This window comes from Juglans regia, chromosome 9 (genome assembly GCF_001411555.2).
Source record: "Juglans regia cultivar Chandler chromosome 9, Walnut 2.0, whole genome shotgun sequence".
Classification (NCBI taxonomy): domain Eukaryota; kingdom Viridiplantae; phylum Streptophyta; class Magnoliopsida; order Fagales; family Juglandaceae; genus Juglans; species Juglans regia.
In genome coordinates this window covers 3,079,740-3,098,787 of record NC_049909.1, presented here as the reverse complement: position 1 = coordinate 3,098,787, position 19,048 = coordinate 3,079,740, and the positions used below count along the sequence as shown (strand labels likewise).

At 37.1% G+C, this 19,048-nt stretch overlaps 1 protein-coding gene and 1 non-coding gene across 4 annotated transcripts; both read left to right on the top strand.

The window, feature by feature from the left end:
* The first annotated feature begins 5,922 nt into the window (after positions 1-5,922).
* On the top strand, positions 5,923-17,712 carry LOC108983139 (probable U3 small nucleolar RNA-associated protein 7). Of its 3 annotated transcripts, XM_035694079.1 has the most exons (9): positions 5,923-6,178; positions 6,268-6,347; positions 6,433-6,498; positions 6,580-6,669; positions 6,918-7,053; positions 7,979-8,097; positions 10,082-10,149; positions 15,144-15,192; positions 16,478-17,712. In XM_035694079.1, the coding sequence occupies exons 3-9, from the start codon at positions 6,436-6,438 to the stop codon at positions 17,495-17,497; spliced, it is 1,545 nt and encodes a 514-aa protein (XP_035549972.1). In that variant the 5' UTR covers positions 5,923-6,178; positions 6,268-6,347; positions 6,433-6,435; the 3' UTR covers positions 17,498-17,712. The 3 variants fall into 3 exon arrangements, with proteins under 3 accessions (XP_035549972.1, XP_018810232.1, XP_035549971.1); XM_018954687.1 differs by having other exon boundaries at positions 5,923-6,347; XM_035694078.1 differs by having other exon boundaries at positions 5,923-6,498.
* On the top strand, positions 14,300-14,431 carry LOC118349535. The gene has a single exon (XR_004802490.1). It is a non-coding gene; the product is annotated as a small nucleolar RNA snoR83 (small nucleolar RNA).
* Positions 17,713-19,048: the final 1,336 nt, after the last annotated feature.

Sequence of the window (19,048 nt, the reverse complement as noted above, 5' to 3'; positions counted from 1 at the left end):
GGTGGTTCATGTGAGTGCCTCTCTTTGAGCCAATAGGTTGGGTTGCATTGGGGAGGTAATTGGGTAAACTTTCAATTGAGTGCTTTGAAGCACTTCCAAGGAAAACAATGACAAGGGTGGTGGCGTGGGGAAGTGAGACAAATAGGTATATAAATTCTTTGAAGAATCAAGTTGCAGCCGGTTTGAATTCAACTAGCTTCCTAGGTGAATATTTGAGTTTTAGGCTTATGTTTCTTGAAACTATTTTGTTCATTTCTAGGTCTGATTCTTAGGTGATATGACGAGATATGAATGTATAGAAAACTCTTTGAAAAAATGTGGAAGAGGCGTGAGTTTAGGGCTAGTTTGATGAAGTGGTGCATGGTGATGCACCAAGGGTGCCGATTGGTGGTTGTGTTGCCATTGACATGGCTTGGTTCCAATTGACATGGGTTGGGTTAAGCCTAACCTTCTAGGGTTGTCTAAGAATGATGCAAAAAAATTATAAAATCCAAAGATTTCAGATTATAGTTATGAGCAAAATACTTTAAAGAAAACTATACAAAAATCATGATGATTAGCTTACTATTCATGTCTGAGATGAATAGTGCTTCTTAACTCAAGTTAGAAGTTTAACCATGGTTGGAAGGGAACCTTAGGTGCGTGTGGTTCAACTTAAGTTTAAGAGAAACCAATGGTATGGTGTATGTGAATCACATTTGGAAGAATGAAATAAAATACCAAGCTTGGGCTTCATGGATTGACCTTTTATTGGGCCAAAGAGCAAGCCTTGGTTGTGGGCTTAGGAGTGGGCTTATCCAAAGGTCTCATGTCTAGATTTATGGGGCCTATCCTTGGCCTTAATGGCCCACTAAGTTTGGATCCTAATGTTGGGTCTTTGTTAGATTAGGCCAATATCCTTCACTTTTACTAAGTTATGCATAAGGGACTAATGCCCAAGGGCCTAAGAGCACTCTCATTGGATTAGTAAAAGATAAAGGACATTTTTTATGAATGTAAAAGAAATTTGACTTTTAACTATTCCATTCATATAAATCGTCATATTGTAATAACTATTTTTTCATTATATAACAATAAAATAATATAAGATGAATTTGGTTTTGGTTATTCACATCAATTTTTCATATTAGATTATACATTTATTCATTATATAGTAATGTATATAATGAATAAATAATAATTTCAAAAATATTTAATTTTTTTAATTATTAATTTATTTTATTTTATCATATTTTACTATTCTACCTATTATATATTAATTAATAATCATATTCTTATTAGATTAATATATCACTAACTCAAATTAATATACCAATTGTGATAAAATATGTGATAGAAAGAATGGGAGAGAGAAATAATTAATAAAATATGTATTTGATGTATGTACAATAACTTTTAAATTTGGAAAAACTTTTGAAAGTCACTGTAGCTAAATTTTAAATATTTGGAATTTAGCTAATCTATTGTGAGCATATTTTGCTCTATAATAACTAAATACTCAATGGATTTAACTTTTAGCTAATCTAGGTCTTAATTCTCCCAAATTGGGCCTAAGGCTTTTAAATCTATCCTTAGTCCATCTCATCCTTAGTAAACTAGGACTCTAAATAAAACACTTTTAGGCTTCTCTAAATCCATCCAACACTTAGCCCATTTGCTTAACCCATCCATATGCCATGTGTCATACTACTATTGGCCTCTTGGCATTTATCCTTAAAATTGAAAAAACTAAAATCTTCTAACAATACTAACTAAACAATGGTGTGAATTCTTATGCCAATTAAGCTCTAAAATTTTCTAAAAAAAAAATCTCAATTTACACTAGCTAAGATTTTAGGTGCTAAGTCCAAGCCCTAAGATAATTTTAAGTGGGGTGTTACATTAGGTTTAGTTAAACAGGGCATTTCATGTATTGTAAGGGAGAGGGCTTATAATTGTAAATAATACGGTGCGTTGAGAATGTGAGTATTGTGATACGATGCATTTGGGTGCTATGTGTAATATTGGTGCGTTTTTGGTCTTGTATTTTGGTTAAATAAATACTGAAGGAGGGAAAGTTGCAGGCGTGGTTGAGTTTGAAGGCAAATTGTGTGGAGGTTGGAATTATATGGAATAATTCCATTTTCTTAGTTCAATAAAGTACAAGATTCATTCTTTCTTTTCTTGCAATTCTGTGTAAGCGTCATGGGGCACTCAATCCAATGTTTTTCAAGATTACAGTGTGTGAAATGTCCAAATTAAGTTAGAGAAGTTTTATTTGGACACTTGGTAAAATTTTAGCCACACTTGGTAAAATTTGTTTAGACATTTGGCACTAAGAGGAACCATAAGATGGAAATATGAAGGAAAATCAAGTTTTGTGATCATGCCACCTAAGCAGAATCCTATTCCATCCAACCATCATCCAATTTGTGTCAAACCAAAGAAAGTTTCAACCCTAGTTAAACCCCAAATATTTGGAATCCAATTGAAACCTCAAAATCTTGGTGAAGACCGAAACCCCAAATCCCAAAAGTTTGTCTCCAAATCCTAAATTGAAACTAGTTGTAGCTTAGTGTTTAATCGCTTAACTAAATCACTTCTACATACTATTAACCACTCAAATTCATGTTATTACATTCTTATTTATTCTTTTATATCTTGGTTATTTTATTGGGCAAAGAAAAATTGGATTTGAGATTATTAGAAACCCAAACCCCAAACCAAACCCGATTGAAACCCCAAACTAGGTCCATTCGGTTAAGGCCTATTAAGTCTCATGAAATTGCACCACCAAGACAAGACTTGTGGAGAAAGTTTTCACTGCCCAAGTCAATCCCAAATAGTGTTTGATGGGAAGGCCAAAATCCACCTCACCACCTCCCTCTCACTCGACAACAGCAAGGCTAAAAACCATGAGATGTGGTGCCTGGTTTTGTATCTGGTTATGGCTGACACCACATCACCCAAAGTGTCTTTTACACATCTTCTAGTACCCTTACAGATGTATAAATTTTGTCCTTGTCCATTTCACTAGCTTTTGATCACTTTTGAAACCTTTTATTGGAGAGGAAACCAGAGAAGCTCTCATACAGTTTTTCTGGCCTACCTTGCTTGACTTTTTCGAAACTGTTAAAAGTCTTTTCTCACAAATTAACCTTCATATAAGTTGTTCCTATTTGAGTCTAGTTTCTTTTGGTACATTTGGTGAAAATTTTTATGGTCATTTGATGGGTGTAAAGCTTGTTTAAGCATGAAGCAGTCATTGTGAGCAATAAACTAAACAAAATGTGATTCTTTGATTTTTATTTTTATTTTATGGCGTTCTTGACAAATATTGGTTTGATATTTTTATGAGTTATATTTAATATAATAATATATAAGTTTGATGAATATTCATTGCATGTTATAGGTTTTTTATAAAAGTTTTGCAAAGATATAAAAAGGTTAAAAAATGAGAGTATGAAAACAGACTTTTTTGAATAAGCTTAGGTCTTTTGTTGCGAAAACATGCTCCAATGGCTTTGACATTTACATATGATATTCCTGGTGGAGATATCAATCAAGAAAATCAGAGTCCCCTGATAGATAGAGGGCAATGATTAGTTGAAACTATACGTCTGTTGACTGACATGCTTAGACATCAAAGATCAGTTTACTCAACAACATCCTCCAACCTTTGATGGCAAGTTGAAAGTACTAGACGTTGAAAGTTAGATTAAAAGGATGGAGAAGATTTTTAGGACTCTTTTTTGTACCGACGAGCAAAAGGTGGAGTATGCAACCTGTGTACTAATGGATGAAGCAGATGAGTGGTGGTCTGCTGCATGGGAATTACTGTATCTCGAACTCGACGAATGAGTACCCATCACCTGGGATTGCTTCAAGCTAGCATCCTTAGACTGTTTCTTCTCCCATGTGCTCTAGGAAGCAAGAGCCAGATGATTTGCGAAGCTAGTTCAGGGAACCATGACTGTAGATGGTGCATAGATGGGGGTTTCCATACGAAAATTAGGAGAGGGGTCAGGAGCAATGGAAGCAACGGCGAAGAAAGGGGCCGAAGAGAGTGGTGGAGAGGGGGGGTCAATTGTGTGTGTTCTGTGCGAGAGGATGGAGAGGGGATATGAGGGATGGGTCACTGTGCGTGGAGCACATGGTAGCTAAGGTGAGAAGTCTAGGTGGCACTCACCATTGGATGGCTGTTATTCTCCGAATAACAACCTGACCAACCAGAATATTAACTATTTTAGTTATTTATGGGAGTAGCTCACGGTTCCCCTAGAATTTCTTACGTATTCCTAAAGGTTGTCTCAATGAAGGGAATGAAGAGGTTTGGGAAAGAAAGACAAGTGGAGTCCAAGGTATTTAATACATTCCGACGTTTTGGAATGGATTGGAGTACATTTTATCTCAAGGGCGAGAATCCTTTTAAAGAGAGGAGATTGTAACATATAGGTCCTAAATTAGGGTTTAGAAGAATTATTATTATTTTATTATTATTATTAGTATTTTTCTTAATAGTTTATAAGATCTATTTTGAGATAGTGATTTTACTTAATGAAAAATTGTACTCATTATTCACACACAACATACCACACACTACAAATAATTTTTTAACTTTTAATTTTTTTTTCTCTTACTAAATATGTTGTGATGTATGAATGATAAATATAAGAATTCAATTAGTTTAGGAAGAATAAAAATAAAAAATAAAAATAACTGTGGTGTGTAGTGGGTGTAGATGATGAGTAGCAAATCTATTGATTGGTAATAAGACTGTTCATTCGAGCTGAGTTTTTTTCCAGCTCGGTCCAGAACCCGGATAATCGGGTTCCTATTACGAGTTCCAGCTTGGAACAAACCTGGGTCGGTATCCGTATAGTAAAATCTAGGATTTTAAACTCGGAACCCGAGTTTAAACCCGATGGTACTAGGAATTTTATTTTTTTCAACTTCACAGATTTCCATAACAAATCAAAGTTCACTACTTCGCTCTCTAATGGCTCCTGTCATATTAATTCTCAAATGTCACTACTTCTGAAAATCAAAATAAATACACAAGAAGAGTCTATTGTTTCACACGCAAATTCCAATACTTATCTACAACTATATTTTTTTGTGGTGGTGTGACTATCTTCTAGCTGTTAAAGATAGACACTGACTTAAGAGAGAAGAGTGCACAGTACTTATTGTATAGGGATTCCTACATGGGAGATGGTGAAAAGGCTGTGGTGAGATGATAGAATGATAGAGGGGAAGCGTGTTGTTAGTTCAGAGAAGTGCCGACCGTGAGTACTGAGTAAGATTGCATTTCAGTGATCTTCTCTTTGAAACTTGGGAGGCCACCTTTTGGGTCCGTCACATTTTGTTTTTAATATAGACCTTTTAGAATTTGCACATCCAATCAACTTTATGGCTTGTAGCTTACAGAACATCACAAACATTAGATTAGCATGCCTAGCGACTTGAAACATCTAATACCTTTATCTAGGACTCTTTATCTATACCTTTTTGTCCATGTTAAATTGTTCCTCCTTTTTTTTTTTTCCCCTTCTTAATGTTGTCATCTTTGTTGTCTCATTCTTTTTCCGAAAATGAGAATGACATTCGTAATGACAGTCCTAATGAAAGAAGAGCGGGAGATTTGAATAATCTCTTTCGTGTACCATTAGAAAAAAGAAATACTACATTAATTATCTGATTATTTTTTTGTGAATTCTAATGTAAAAGAAAAAAAAAAAACGAGTTCAACTTGGAATTCAGAATTAGTTTTAAAAATTTTGGATTCATCTAAGTTTTGACCCGCATCTAACCTGGACTAATCCGGTATAAATTTCGACCCGAATATTAAAATCTGAGTTTCGGTCCGGATATACCGAATTACCGCGTCGGAAACCGGATGAAAAGTCATAATTGGTAACGAGTTGACACGGTAAAACTCCAGTATAACCCCTTTTCCCACAACGGTCCCTCCATCAAACGATCATGCACTTGTGAATTCGTTACCAATCACACGGCAAAACCCTAGTATAATTCTCACTGCCAGAACCATTCTCCCCAACCCAGACAGCCACCTCGCCAGAAACCACCACAGAAGGCGCCGCCGCCCACCGTCAACCACCGCGGGGAACGTCGCAACACCTCTCGGCAGCCATAGAACTCGCCGACCAGGCACCCTCAGCACCTCGCGCTATTTCCGGTGAGCCCCCCGTCGGAATCCCCTCCTATTCTCGTTGATTTCTCGGTTTGACAGTTCTCTCTCTCTCTCTCTCTCAACACCACGTTCAGAGGGAGCCTCCAGTTGCGCCACCTTGACTCTCGGCCAGCCACCCAGACCCACCGTCGCAGTTGGTTCTCCTTTTCTCTCTGTGAGTATCGCACGGCTTTTCCCTCTGTCACGAGCTCTCTGTTCTCGGCCCTTGTGAGTATCGCACGATTGCTATGTGTTTGCAGGAGATGTCTGAGGAGTTAGATTTGAAAATGGAGAAGTACCTAAGAGGCGGTGCTGCTAACTTGGAGGTGTGCCTGAAGGGTGGTTGTTTTGTTTCCTTTGAAAAGTTTTATATAATGTATATTGAATGTGAATCTCTATATTTTCAGGTTCTACAAGATAAAAAACTCAAAGGTCAACTTGCTCATAGAGAAAACTTGTATGGAAAATCTGCTAAGGCTGCTGCTAAGTTTGAGAAGGTGAATCCTTCTTGATTCACTTTCCACTTCAAATAGTTTTTTTTTTAATTTTTTTGAGTTATGTTTATCCAGTTACAAAATTGAATAAATTAGCTTCATACGAGTGTAAATTTTTTTTAGTGCTTTTATAAATTGGTTTCTACTTTGGTATTCTGAACGTATGCATTGTTTAGCGAGATCTTTTAGCAAACATGATAATGTGCCCATGTTATCTGAATGATATGCATTTTTGTGGCCAAATTATCCAGTGGCTTATGCCAAGCGAGGGGGGTTATCTGGAGGCTGAAGGTCCAGTAGAGAAGACATGGAGGTTCAAACAAGAAGACATTGGGCAAGCAGTAGATATCTCGAGCGCAAGGAATCAATATGATGTTGTTTTACCAGGTTTGCATCTAGTTTTCTAATCGCTTCTCTGTGATTATTGCCAGTATGATTCGAAGGTTAGTATATTTACAGACTTAAAATAATGTTTCAGGTTGCTTTACTGGATATTAAGTGGCCTATTTCTTTAATCACCTGCTTCCATAGTCTTGGGGACGTGCATTTTTTCACCTCCAAACTATCATGTTATCCATTAAGATTTGACCATAAAACAATGTTGGTGAAAGCACTAGGCGCACTTAAGTGCAAATGCTTTCTAGTAGTAAAGCCAATTACTAGTAGTAATTATTGTTAAAGAATACTAGTAGCATTTGTGATAAGTGATAAATAATGCTAGTACTAATTCCTTCATATTATGTTAATGACAAACCAATTGCATATCAATTTGGTAAGCACATATTACAAAACATCCTCTTTAAGACTATAACCACTCTTGCCTCCTATATTTACTTGGATAATAAAGTTAAGCCTTTCGTGTTATACCCCATATTTGAGTTTGTATAGGTGGTGAATGAGATTCCACATTACTTGGGAGAAATGAGTTCTTAACTCTTTATATTGATTCTAAGCGGCTCCAATTATACCATTTACTTTTCCTTTTGGAGTATAGGTCTAAATGTGGCTTGAGCCTTCCTTCTGGTGTTACAAAATGGTATCAAAGCCAATCCCAACTCGAAATTTGGGACTTGAGCAGTGCCATCTATGATGGAATGGCCCTACGAGGACATTAGGAATATATGGGGGGGAGATTGTGATACTTTGTATTTGAGTGAGTATATGTGGTGAACTGGAGCCCTTGTGTCTTTTATATAATTGTATACTTGTATGATTGTACATTTCTATATTATGGGGCAGCTTTTTCTCAATTTTTATCTGTAGTTGTACTCAGAGGTAGCATATTTCTTGCATATGTAACTCACAAGAGCAGAACTGGGTCCGTACACAATGGATTTTTCCTCAAGTGGTCAATATATGGCTGTTGCTGGACGAAAGGGCCACCTGGCAATTGTTGACATGAAGAATTTTGAAGTACGCAGAGAGTTTCAGGTATGCCATGGTTCTTCAAAGTTGAGATTGCCCTTTTAGTGAATGAGACAGATGAATCCTTTTAATCAATGACATATGAGCATTGGAATAATGTATTTTTTTTAGTTTATTCTTTATGTTAGATGTACCAAACTATGACATTCTTCTATGGACCTTTAAAAGCCATTGCTTGCTCTTGTAATTAATTTTTGAATAGAACACTTCTTGGCAACACTTAGGATTGTAATCATTCGATGAGTAGATGGATGTGCCATGATTTTTTTGTTTCCCTTTTTTGGGGGGCAGTCGCATGCATTGATTTATATATGCTGCACATCCTTAATGTTACTCCTGATATTGAATTGAGCTTACAAAATCAATAGCATATAGGCAATTTTCAATCAGTAAGAACTTAAATAGGTTGGTCTATTTATTATGCTTATTTTAATCTTTTGTTACATTTTGAAATATACTTGATTTAGAATGAAAAAGAAATAAACCAGCATGTTGAGTACTTCCTACTTGCTTTGACCTTTTGATGCTTATGCTTTTCACCTCTCAATTTTCATTGAAGCTAGTTGGATAGTGCAGACCTTTACATGACGTTGGTTGTGAGTTAGCTGACATATTGTTGGTAAAAGCACGCTTATTTGCAAAATGCAAAGTGCCAAGGGCGAAATGCTTCACATACCAAAAGAGAAATCATTTGCAAAAGCGACTTTTTGGCCCTTTTTGTTTGGGTTGTCATGAAAGCCGGGAACTCAACGCCCTAGGGGTTGGCTCAAGTGGTAAAGGCCTTGGGCTTGGGGGTATACTTCCCCCAGGTCTAAGGTTCAAATCCCCTTGGGTGCAAACAATCTCTAGGGGTCATTGGGCTAGGGGATTTTCCCCTTGAATTACCCGAGGTGCACTTGCGGGAAATTTCTTGTTGAGGACCTGTGCACCTCTGGGATTAGTCAGGACGTTGTTCCTAGACACCCGATGCCAATAAAAAAAAAAAAAAAAGCCAGGAACTCAAACTTCCTACTTTGACCAGTCCATTAGTGTCAAATAGTAATATTTCTACTAAAGAGTAATGCTATACTCCATACTCATCCTATTTTCATCCCACTGTATAAGATGAGACATATTTATTATCATTAGATGATAAAGAATCATCTAATAAAGAATCATCCAATGGTGATAAATGTGTCATATTTTACATAGTATGATAAGAGTGAGATGGTAGTGTGGTGTATAGAATTTTCACATGACTCAGAAGGTACTTTAATGAATGTTGTAACAGTTCTGCTAGGTCTAAGGTAATAAATCAATCTTAAGAAATTTGTTGAGATCATACCCTATTGATCCATTAAAAGTTTTTGACCTCAATTATGAGATTTTTTTTATTGGCACCGGGTATGCGAAAACAGCGTCTTGACTAATCCCAATGGTGCACAGGCTCTCGGCAAGGAGTTTCCCACAAGTGCACCTTGGGTAATTCAAGGAGAAAATTCTCCTGTCCGATGACCCATAGAAATTGTTTGCACCAAAGAGGGTTGAACCTTAGACTTGGGGGAAGCATACCCCCAAGCCCAAGGCCTTTACCACTTGAGCCTACCCCTAGGGGTTAATTATGAGTTTTAGACTAGGATTTGATTAAGCAGTTGGAAACTGTCCTTGACTTGAGGCTGTTTTTGCATTGAGAACTCTTACTGTGATATCTTTACAAAGTTGCTATAATTTTTTAGGCCTTTTAGCTTGTATGCTTGTTTTGCATTTGAACTTTACTGTTTAACTCTAATATTGGACTTTTTCTTTCATACATTGTTACTTTGGGCATCAGCTATTGTATTGAATGGGATTAATTTTAATGACTTTTATGCTGCTTTTCACAGTGCTTAGCTTGTAATTAGGTTCATCTCTTGGTATACTTCCTGGCCATACCTAATTATGTGGATTAATAAGTCTTCTTATAAAAAAAACTGTATTATTGGACTGATTGTGTAACTGTCGCTTGTTCCAGGTTAGGGAGACAGTGCGAGATGTGGTATTCTTGGACCATCAGCTGCTCTTTGCTGCTGCTCAGAAAAAGTATGACCTTTCTGCTAGAACTATTTTATGAATAGAAGTGATTGCTCTGCTCTTCTCTTTGCCTATAAAAAAAGAACTATTTGCTTTATAAAAGTCGTTTTATCTGAAATTTCTGAGAATAACTCTTATCTTAGACACCAACCCAAAAGAATCAATATAAGATAGATGCACATGAGTGCAGTGGTTACCTGTTGTCTGTTGAATGTGATATTGGGACAGACTTTATATGGTTTCTGCAGCTTCTGCTTATAAGCCATCTTAACTACCTAGGAAATGGTGTTCAAGCATAATGTTCAGATTTTCTCATCGTTGAATTGAACTTTGGTGCAATTTGATTTAATCTTGCTTCTGTCTTTGGAATTTTGGTGCAAGTTGATAAACCTACTTAATCTAGTTTCGAACTGGATTGGCCATCTCCATTTTAGTTGATAATTTCATTTAAGTTTATGAATGGAATTTTGTGAGTTTGTTTTACCATTCCAAAAAAAAAAAAGATTTACTTTTGCGTTTGCAGAATTTAAACTTTCATTCTTGATTGAGCATTACAATTTAGCATGTTTTCATCTGTTTTTTTATTCCTACTTGGCTTTACTTCTGTTTCTACATGAGAATAAGGCATGTTTCTTTCATCTAGTTTTGGACTTTGTGTTTGCTTCAGCTGAAAATATTTTTCAGTAAAAGCATATTCATCTCTTGACCCGTTTGGAAAGGGCGGAAAAGAGCAGTTAACAGAAAATGGCCAGTGGGTCAACAGGAAAATCATGTGCATGAGGTGGAAAATCGTTTTCTGCCCCCCTTTACACATTTTCTTCCCCCATACAATAAATAGATGTCGTTTTTCGCTGAAATAAAAGAAAATTAATATTTTGTGAAAGGAATTTTATATTGCAAATAGTCTTAAAGATTATTAGATTTGATGTTTTCTCCTCCTTATGGCCTTATGTACTTTCTCTCAATTCCTTCATTTTGTATTTACAGCAAATCTAAAAAACATTATTTTTGCAAATAAGTAACTTAAAATTATTAGATTGATTTTCTATATTTCCAGAGTATATTTATATTATAAATCAAAATTATCAAATAAGTAACTTAAAATTATTAGATTGATTTTCTATATTTCCAGAGTATATTTATATTATAAATCAAAATTATCAATAGTCCCTAGAATCATGGATTAGTTTTGTTCCCAACAAGTCCTAAAATACCTCTAGGGATTTTGTTTTTATAATTTTAGTACTGAAATTATTAGAGCCCCGTGAGCCCTAAGTGTGGTGACGCATACAACTGACGGCTCCGTTGGCTGTGTCATCGACACAGAAAGAGTCGACGGCGTCCAACGACTCTGCTGGGAGTACTCTGGTGTCGAGATCTTCTCCAGTGACATGATCTATCTCTTGTCAGGCTTTTCGTGGAGATCATAGATCTACGCCGACAAAGCTTACTGTCTCGCTAGGAGTTCAAACTTGCAGCTATCTCTCTCCTCATCGAAGCTCTCCACACTCGGACGGAGAATGTAGTGAAGATCTGCGCCGACAAAGCTTCTTGCATTGATGGGAGTTCAGATCTGCAGTGTTCTATCTCTCTCCTTGTTGAAGCTCTCTTTTGTGGCAACGAAGAGGAATGGAGCTTAGGAAGGCTTTGCATTTGAAATTGAAGGTCTGATTGAGATGGGTTAGTTTGTGCACTTTTGGGTGGAATCGAAGGCTTTTGAGCTTTCAACAAAAACAACAAGGTCCTCAATAAAAATTGTGGAGAAGAGCAAAAGGGTTTGGAGGTTTGTAGTTATTGGTTGTAGTGGTATAGGGTGGCTGGTGGCTACAGTGGAAGCAGTGTTACAGGCGGAGAGAAACTTGGGATTCACAAAACACTTGTGCGAAGGTAATAGAGGCTTTGTGGCTCAACGAGGCTCCAACATGCATGGTAGATATCTAACTGTTACCAACTTATATAAAAAAAAAAAAAGATATCTAACTGTTACCAAATATGGTGGAGGGGGTAGGTAGAGTGATCTAGTCATTCTGTAAGGGTATGAAGGGCTGGGTTGGGAGAAAGAAATATAGAAAATCGATGTAATAATTTAAAGTTAGCAGAGTCTGCTCTGTTTTTATCCATTCTTGATTATGGGTAATGGAAGGAAAGAGAAGACATTTGGTCATCAGAACATTAATTTGGAGTTGAAACAAACAGACCCAAGCACAACTATGGTGGTGAGGCTATCATATGTGGCAGCTTTGAAGATATGTCACACCTTAGTTACTCAATTTGATTCCAAGGGCTAGAAGGGGAATTGTGGAAGTGATCTGGAGACTATGCAAACCACGCAAGGTCAGAACTAGTAGGAGTTTGACTATGGCTGAAAGAGATATGCACAGTACATTAAAGGAGATGAAAAACCAACTTGTCGAGTTGGAGGCAGCGGTTGCTTTTTTATCTACAAAAATAGACTTGCTTTTGGTTGGAGGTAATCGAGCTGTAAGGCCCAACAAGAGGGGGCCCAAGATAGGCCCGCATTCGTTAAAATCAGATAAAGGAAAACAAAAAGTTGGGTTCGGCCTTTGTCCCTATAACTAAATCTAGAAGAGTGTGGAGGGTCAAAAGGAAAACATGATCATTTGAAGTGGGTTCTACGTCGGAAATCGGTGTAGAGACAGCCAAAATGGAATGCCCTTGACCACGGGTGACACAGAAAAGGTTGATGCTCAGTGTTACACTCTTGGTCAGTGTTCTCCCCAAAGAAACGATGTAACACTACTTATTGCTATTGAGGCGGAAAGGATGTAAGGTATGCCGAAGTCGGGTTATCAGCCTTTGTCCCGATAACCCCCACATCGGAGCTGAAGGAAAATGGTGTAATGCCGAGGCTTGTGGGAGATGTAAGGTATGCCGAAGTGGCATAGAAAGGATTGTTGAGGGGTGGCGCATCTCTAGTTCTTGCAGACAAAACAACGACACCCACGCCAAAGGTGAAGGAAGTTTATGGGTTTGCCGCCAACCCAAAACCTCCAATGGTGACCATGGCCTCACCATTCATGACGAAGAGAACCAATTTTTCAATATCTCTTCAGGCATCTTGTGACAACAAGGGTGTTGTTGAGGAGGTATGGCATTTGAATGCAGAGGATGGTGTGGAGGAAAATTCGGGCTTGTTGTTGGTGCCTTGCGAGGAGGAATGTTTAGGTCCTGGTGTACAGTTGAGAGCTTAGTCTGGGGAAGATGTTGTCCCCCAATTATCTCTTCCTCCGTTGGTTGGTTTATCATCGGATTGGGTTTTGCAAATGGTTAACAAAATACAACAGTATGTGGGGGTTACATGTGGTGGATTTGATGCCCAATTCACAAAACTACTCATTGCTATTGAGGCGGGTCACTTGAAACGAAATCAAGATTTAAGAAGAGCAGGGAGTTAAAGCGTCTTACTTGGGCAATCAGCTACGACGCTAAGGGAGATAGTTCAAGTCGAGGGAGGACTAGAGGGAGGGCAGGACCAGATGTATTATGAAGCCTTCTTCCATCCTTGTAGGAAGGGTTGGAGTATTAGTTTCAGGTGTAATATGTAGAATGGTCCAATTTAGCTTCTAAGGGAGTTTTGGGTGGAGTCTTAGTTTTGTGGAAACAAGGGGTTGGGGTAGTTACAGTGATTTGCTTTGCTGTGGGGAGGCGTGTTGTCCCAATCGGGCTTAGTGTATATTGGATGGACTTACTGTTCATTTGTGTTATCTATTATGGGTTAGGTGTTCTCTCACTTGTATACATCCAATGTAGTTGGTTACACCTGTTGATATTAATAAAATTTTACTTTTAAAAAAATTATCAATAAATGAAGTCATATATATAAGCTATGGTTTTCAATGCAACCAAACACAAGTTCTTTTCCGTATTATTTTCAAGGTGCCAACTAAACATCAGAAAATCATTAATTCTTCCAAAAAAATCTTCATTTGAATATATTTTTCTTTTTTCCTCATTTTACGTCGAAACAAGCACAACCTATGATTGGTGACCATTATCCTTTTTATGCTTTGCTATACGATTTGTCAATACCGTATTGTTGTAACATGATCTGAAGAGCATATTTTCTTGCTTTTCTTATTTATTATGCATTTTGGTTTTTTGGGTATAGTTGTTTTTCCTACAAAGAACTCTGGGATTTTTCATTGTCATAATTTAAGATATGATGGTTATAAAGGGAGGCAAAAAGCAAAGTTGGGAAGTTTCGCTGATTAACGCCTACTTTTTTATTCATCGCTTTGAGGCATTTACTTAGTAACTTCACCATACATGCATTTCAATTTTCCATTTTCCAAAGTACTTATATAAAAAAAAAGATACGGTTATAAAGGACTGGCGTACTGCATTACGATGGTCATATTAGTTAAATGCTTTTAACCAAACTTTTGTGGTCATTAATTGAATTGTTTTTCTTAGAACAATTTTCCTTGCGACCTTAGTTGAAGCCTGGCTTAATGTCTATTTTGGTCTCCTGTTTGTCCTTTTGGTGCTTTGAGTTAGACCTGAACCTCAATTTTACACGTGGTAAAATTTTTATGACTCATGACTGAGCCAGTTCGTTTTCCCCATTTGCTTTGTGCCTCGGGGGGCCAAACTTAAGTTTTCATGGACTAATATATTCTAGTTGCGTCCTTGCCATTTTCTTAAGGCATTGAAATATCCCTTTGTTTGCCTTGTTCAAGGCAAATATTTGTTGACTTTTCAACCATGTCCAACTGTGGCCACTTGGTTGTCATTTGATAGTTACCAAGATGGTGTTGTAAGGCAGTGTTAGCATCAGTAATAGCCTGCTATATTCCTTAAAAGGATTATCATCATTATTTCATATATTTTTTAGGGTTATTATTTTAGTACAAAGCCATTATACTTGAGTTTAATTATATAAAATGTTGTTTCATTATGTATTTTTTATATTGATAATATTCTCGTACGGCATTATGAAGCTACATCTGAATTTTATATCTAACTTCTCTAAATTATGGCAGGTACACATATATTTATAGTCCAGAGGGCATAGAAATTCACTGCCTAAAGGTCAGCATACTTCTTTGGGACGATTTGTGTGATTATTTTAGAGCTAAATTTTTGTTCTTTGAGTTTATCCTGGAGGTGTTTGAGGAGGATGAGTTAATGAATATATAATACATAATTCATGTTATACCTTGGTTTTTAATATTGCCACCAATTGCTCCTCTATAATTGTCAATGGGCTACTGGTTATATAAATATATAATATATGGACAGTACATAGACCTTAGGCCTTGCATATGAGTTTGCAACCCATCTGACAACAGCTGTTTTTTTTTTCTTTTTTAGAATTGCTCCATATCCTGAGGTTTTGCTTGTCGTTTCTCTTAAATTGATTAATTAGGGGTGTATCAATTTTTTTCCTTTGTTGATCCAGCGTGTGCTCTTGTTTGCTTATGATATGTACATTAGGCAAGTCACTTATGGTGAGTTGGTGGGTGTCTTGTGTTCATCCGAACATTTTGGTGATATATTTTCGAAGAGTAATGCTACTATCCCCTAACTTATACCACTCACTTGGCCCACTTGATAGGGCACCACAAGGTGGTGTCAAATGATTTATTAAAAAAATTAAAAAAACAATCATAAGAGTAGAGGGAATCTAGGGTTTTAGTCTTCCTCTTTTTATATTTTCGGACTCTATTTTGTTTTGAATAGATACTTTTTTAATAAGCCATGTGGCACCACAATATGGTGCCACATCAAAGGGGCAAAGTCAGTGGTATAAATTAGGGGGCATAGTAGCATTACTCATTTTCAAATGGTTCTTCCTGTGGGGAAATAGTCATATTCTGTTTTAACTTTACTTTCAATTGGCTTTATGTCATACTTCTTAGAACTTTGATGGGTTTTCGCGATATGATCCCTTTGTTCATGTGGCTGGAGTGGAGCAGAGTATGAGTCCAATTATCATTAATGTTCACCTTGAACTGATAGTCTTTCCATTTTAATAAGTCAAATCAATTTTCTTTTTTACTTGAGCAATATTGTACTCCCATTTATTTATTGGTCAATCAACTGCAAAGGCTGGCCAGACATGTTATAAAACAGGAAATGTCTATCAATGGGACAGAATCATGGGTCCATTGTAGAGACTGAGTATGAACTATGGTTTAGGCTTGTTAGTGTCTCAGCTTGAACGTTGAGCTGAGAATGTATGTGGGTCCACATGCATGCACAGCTCACTCTTAATGGTTATTTCCAGATTGAATGTCACAAAGGAGTTCCTGATATTTAATGTTAGATTATTGTTTGAGATGCAACATAACTAATACGTGCATCAATCTTTCAGGATCATGGTACGGTGTTGAGGCTTCAGTATTTGAAAAACCACTTCATCCTGGCATCCATAAATAAATTCGGGCATCTCCATTATCAAGATGTATCAACGGGTGCTTCCAAAAGTTATCGGACTGGTTTAGGCCGCACTGATGTAATGCGGGTGAATACTGTCAACGGGGTTGTTGCTTTGGGTCACTCAGGTGGAACTGTTACCATGTGGAACCCTAACAGCTCTGCTCCCCTTGTCAAGATGCTGTGTCATCATGGTCCTGTTTCGGCCCTGGCATTCCACCCTAATGGCCATCTCATGGCCACGGCCGGGAAGGAAAGGAGAATTAAGCTTTGGGACTTGAGGAAATATGAAGTTCTCCAGACTTTACCAGGCCATGCAAATACCTTAGATTTCAGCCAGAAAGGTTTGCTTGCTCGTGGAACTTGTTCCTTTGCAGAGATTCTCTCTGGAACTGAGCATTACAGTAGATATATGAATCATTCAATGGTGAAAGGATACCAGATAAAAAACTTGTTGTTTCGGCCATACGAAGATGTTCTAGGCATTGGGCACTCTATGGGTTGGTCCAGTATTCTGGTTCCAGGATCTGGGGAACCCAACTTTGATTCTTGGGTGGCAAACCCGTTTGAAACACGCAAACAGCGGAGAGAGAAGGAAGTGCATCTCCTTCTCGACAAGCTTCCACCTGAGACAATTATGCTGGACCCTTCAAAGATCGGTACAGTGAAGCCAGTGAGGAATAAAGAGAAGCCAACAAAGGAGGAAAGAGAAGCCGAGATGGAAGCTGCCATAGAAGATGTTAAGGGCAACATTACTTTGAAGAATAAAACGAAGGGGAGGAATAAGCCGAGCAAGAGGGCGAAAAAGAAACAGGAGATTATTACTAAAGTTAAAAGGCCTTTCTTGGAGCAACAGATGCGGGAACCCCAACTGTCTAGAAAGAAGCAAAAAGTAAGTGAGGAAGATGAGCTTCCCAAATCTCTGCAGCGGTTTACCCGTAAGAAAGCAGCAACTTGATTTTTCTAGACTAGCGACACTTACATGTGTTTTACCGTATTGCTAAAATTTTTGTTTGTGTATGATCATTATTTAGTCAAGTGAATTTAGGCCACTTCTGGTTAAATATTTTGAGAATCTTTGAGAATTTTGATAACCTTTCTTGAGATTGAGATTTGGAAAAGGAAAGTTTTTTTTTTTTTTTTTTTAAATTAAATAGAAGGCTGCTATACTATCGCTAAACCAGTTTGACAATTTGCCCGATATTTGCTTGGTTAAAGACGGTTTGAGTTCGTCTCATAAGAACAAAATATATATGCAGTGCATGATTTTCAAAAAGTATACATGTATGTATAAGCCTTTCTTTGAGAGCCTTTTATCTTATGAACTCAATGCTTGATGATAGAATTCTAGAGTTTCACATGATTGTCGTATGATTTAGTACTATGTTGTGTGAATGTTTATTGAAAAAAAAAAAAAAAAATAAAGGTTAATGTAAATAAAAGAGAACAAAGGCAAGAATGCTTGAGATTAATGAATTGGCCATACGAGGAAGGTACCATGAGGTTGGGACATATGGCAATGTCGGAATGCATTACTAGCGGTGCACCTACTGATGACCCATTGATTGCAAAGGTCATCAACCCTACTTCACAGAGGTTAACAGTATGTAAATGAATGATGTTAAGGTAAATAATGATTAAAGGTTAATGATGTTGAGGAAAATTAGTGCTCATGCTTGATGATGCGGTAAAGGAATGTTTATGCATGTTTCTTAATCGTAGCAAAATAATTATAACTAGTAATGGTTTGTGCAATTTAACATGGTACCAACTCAAGTACCATTAACCCCAAAATAGAGTTTTTTCAAAACATCCATACAAAATAGGGAACCAAACTATGACCTTTCATAATATTCCTCAAACATTGTTCACAACAGCCATTATATAGTCTAAAAGTCATTTTTCTCCATTATCTTCTAGATGTCCTAAAAAAGCTTCAAAACATCAAAAATAAACTTTTCGGCTACCTCAAGCAGCTTTACAAGTGAAGGGTCCCCAGATCTCTTGAGGCTATTCAGGGCTCCCTTAACTATTGGGGGCTCATTTTGCTCATGCTTCCCTATTGCTATGATCGGGTCCTATCACAACTTCTACCATTTCAGAGAGAATGGTAGTGGAAACTACCATAATGAGTTTTCAAGAAAATTTCAGTAAGTTAAATAAAAAAATACATAGAGATAACTTAAGCATATGTATAAGGTAAATATGAATATGGATGCATGAGTAAGAATGTGCAATTTTGACAAAGAACATTTTTCTACCATCTATATTATTTTTCAAAAACACTGACCTTTTGTAACAACATAACCATATAACAATAGTACCATTTCATTTAAATCACTTGTACACTTATTCCATATAACAATCTCTGGACACCTCATGTCTACCCCTATGAACTATTGGCTCCCTACTAGTTACAACAACACATTATCGGCCCTTAACTAGGTTCGAGTACGTCATATACAGACACGCTCAGGCACATTGACAAGCCTTCATCATGAGCTTTCAA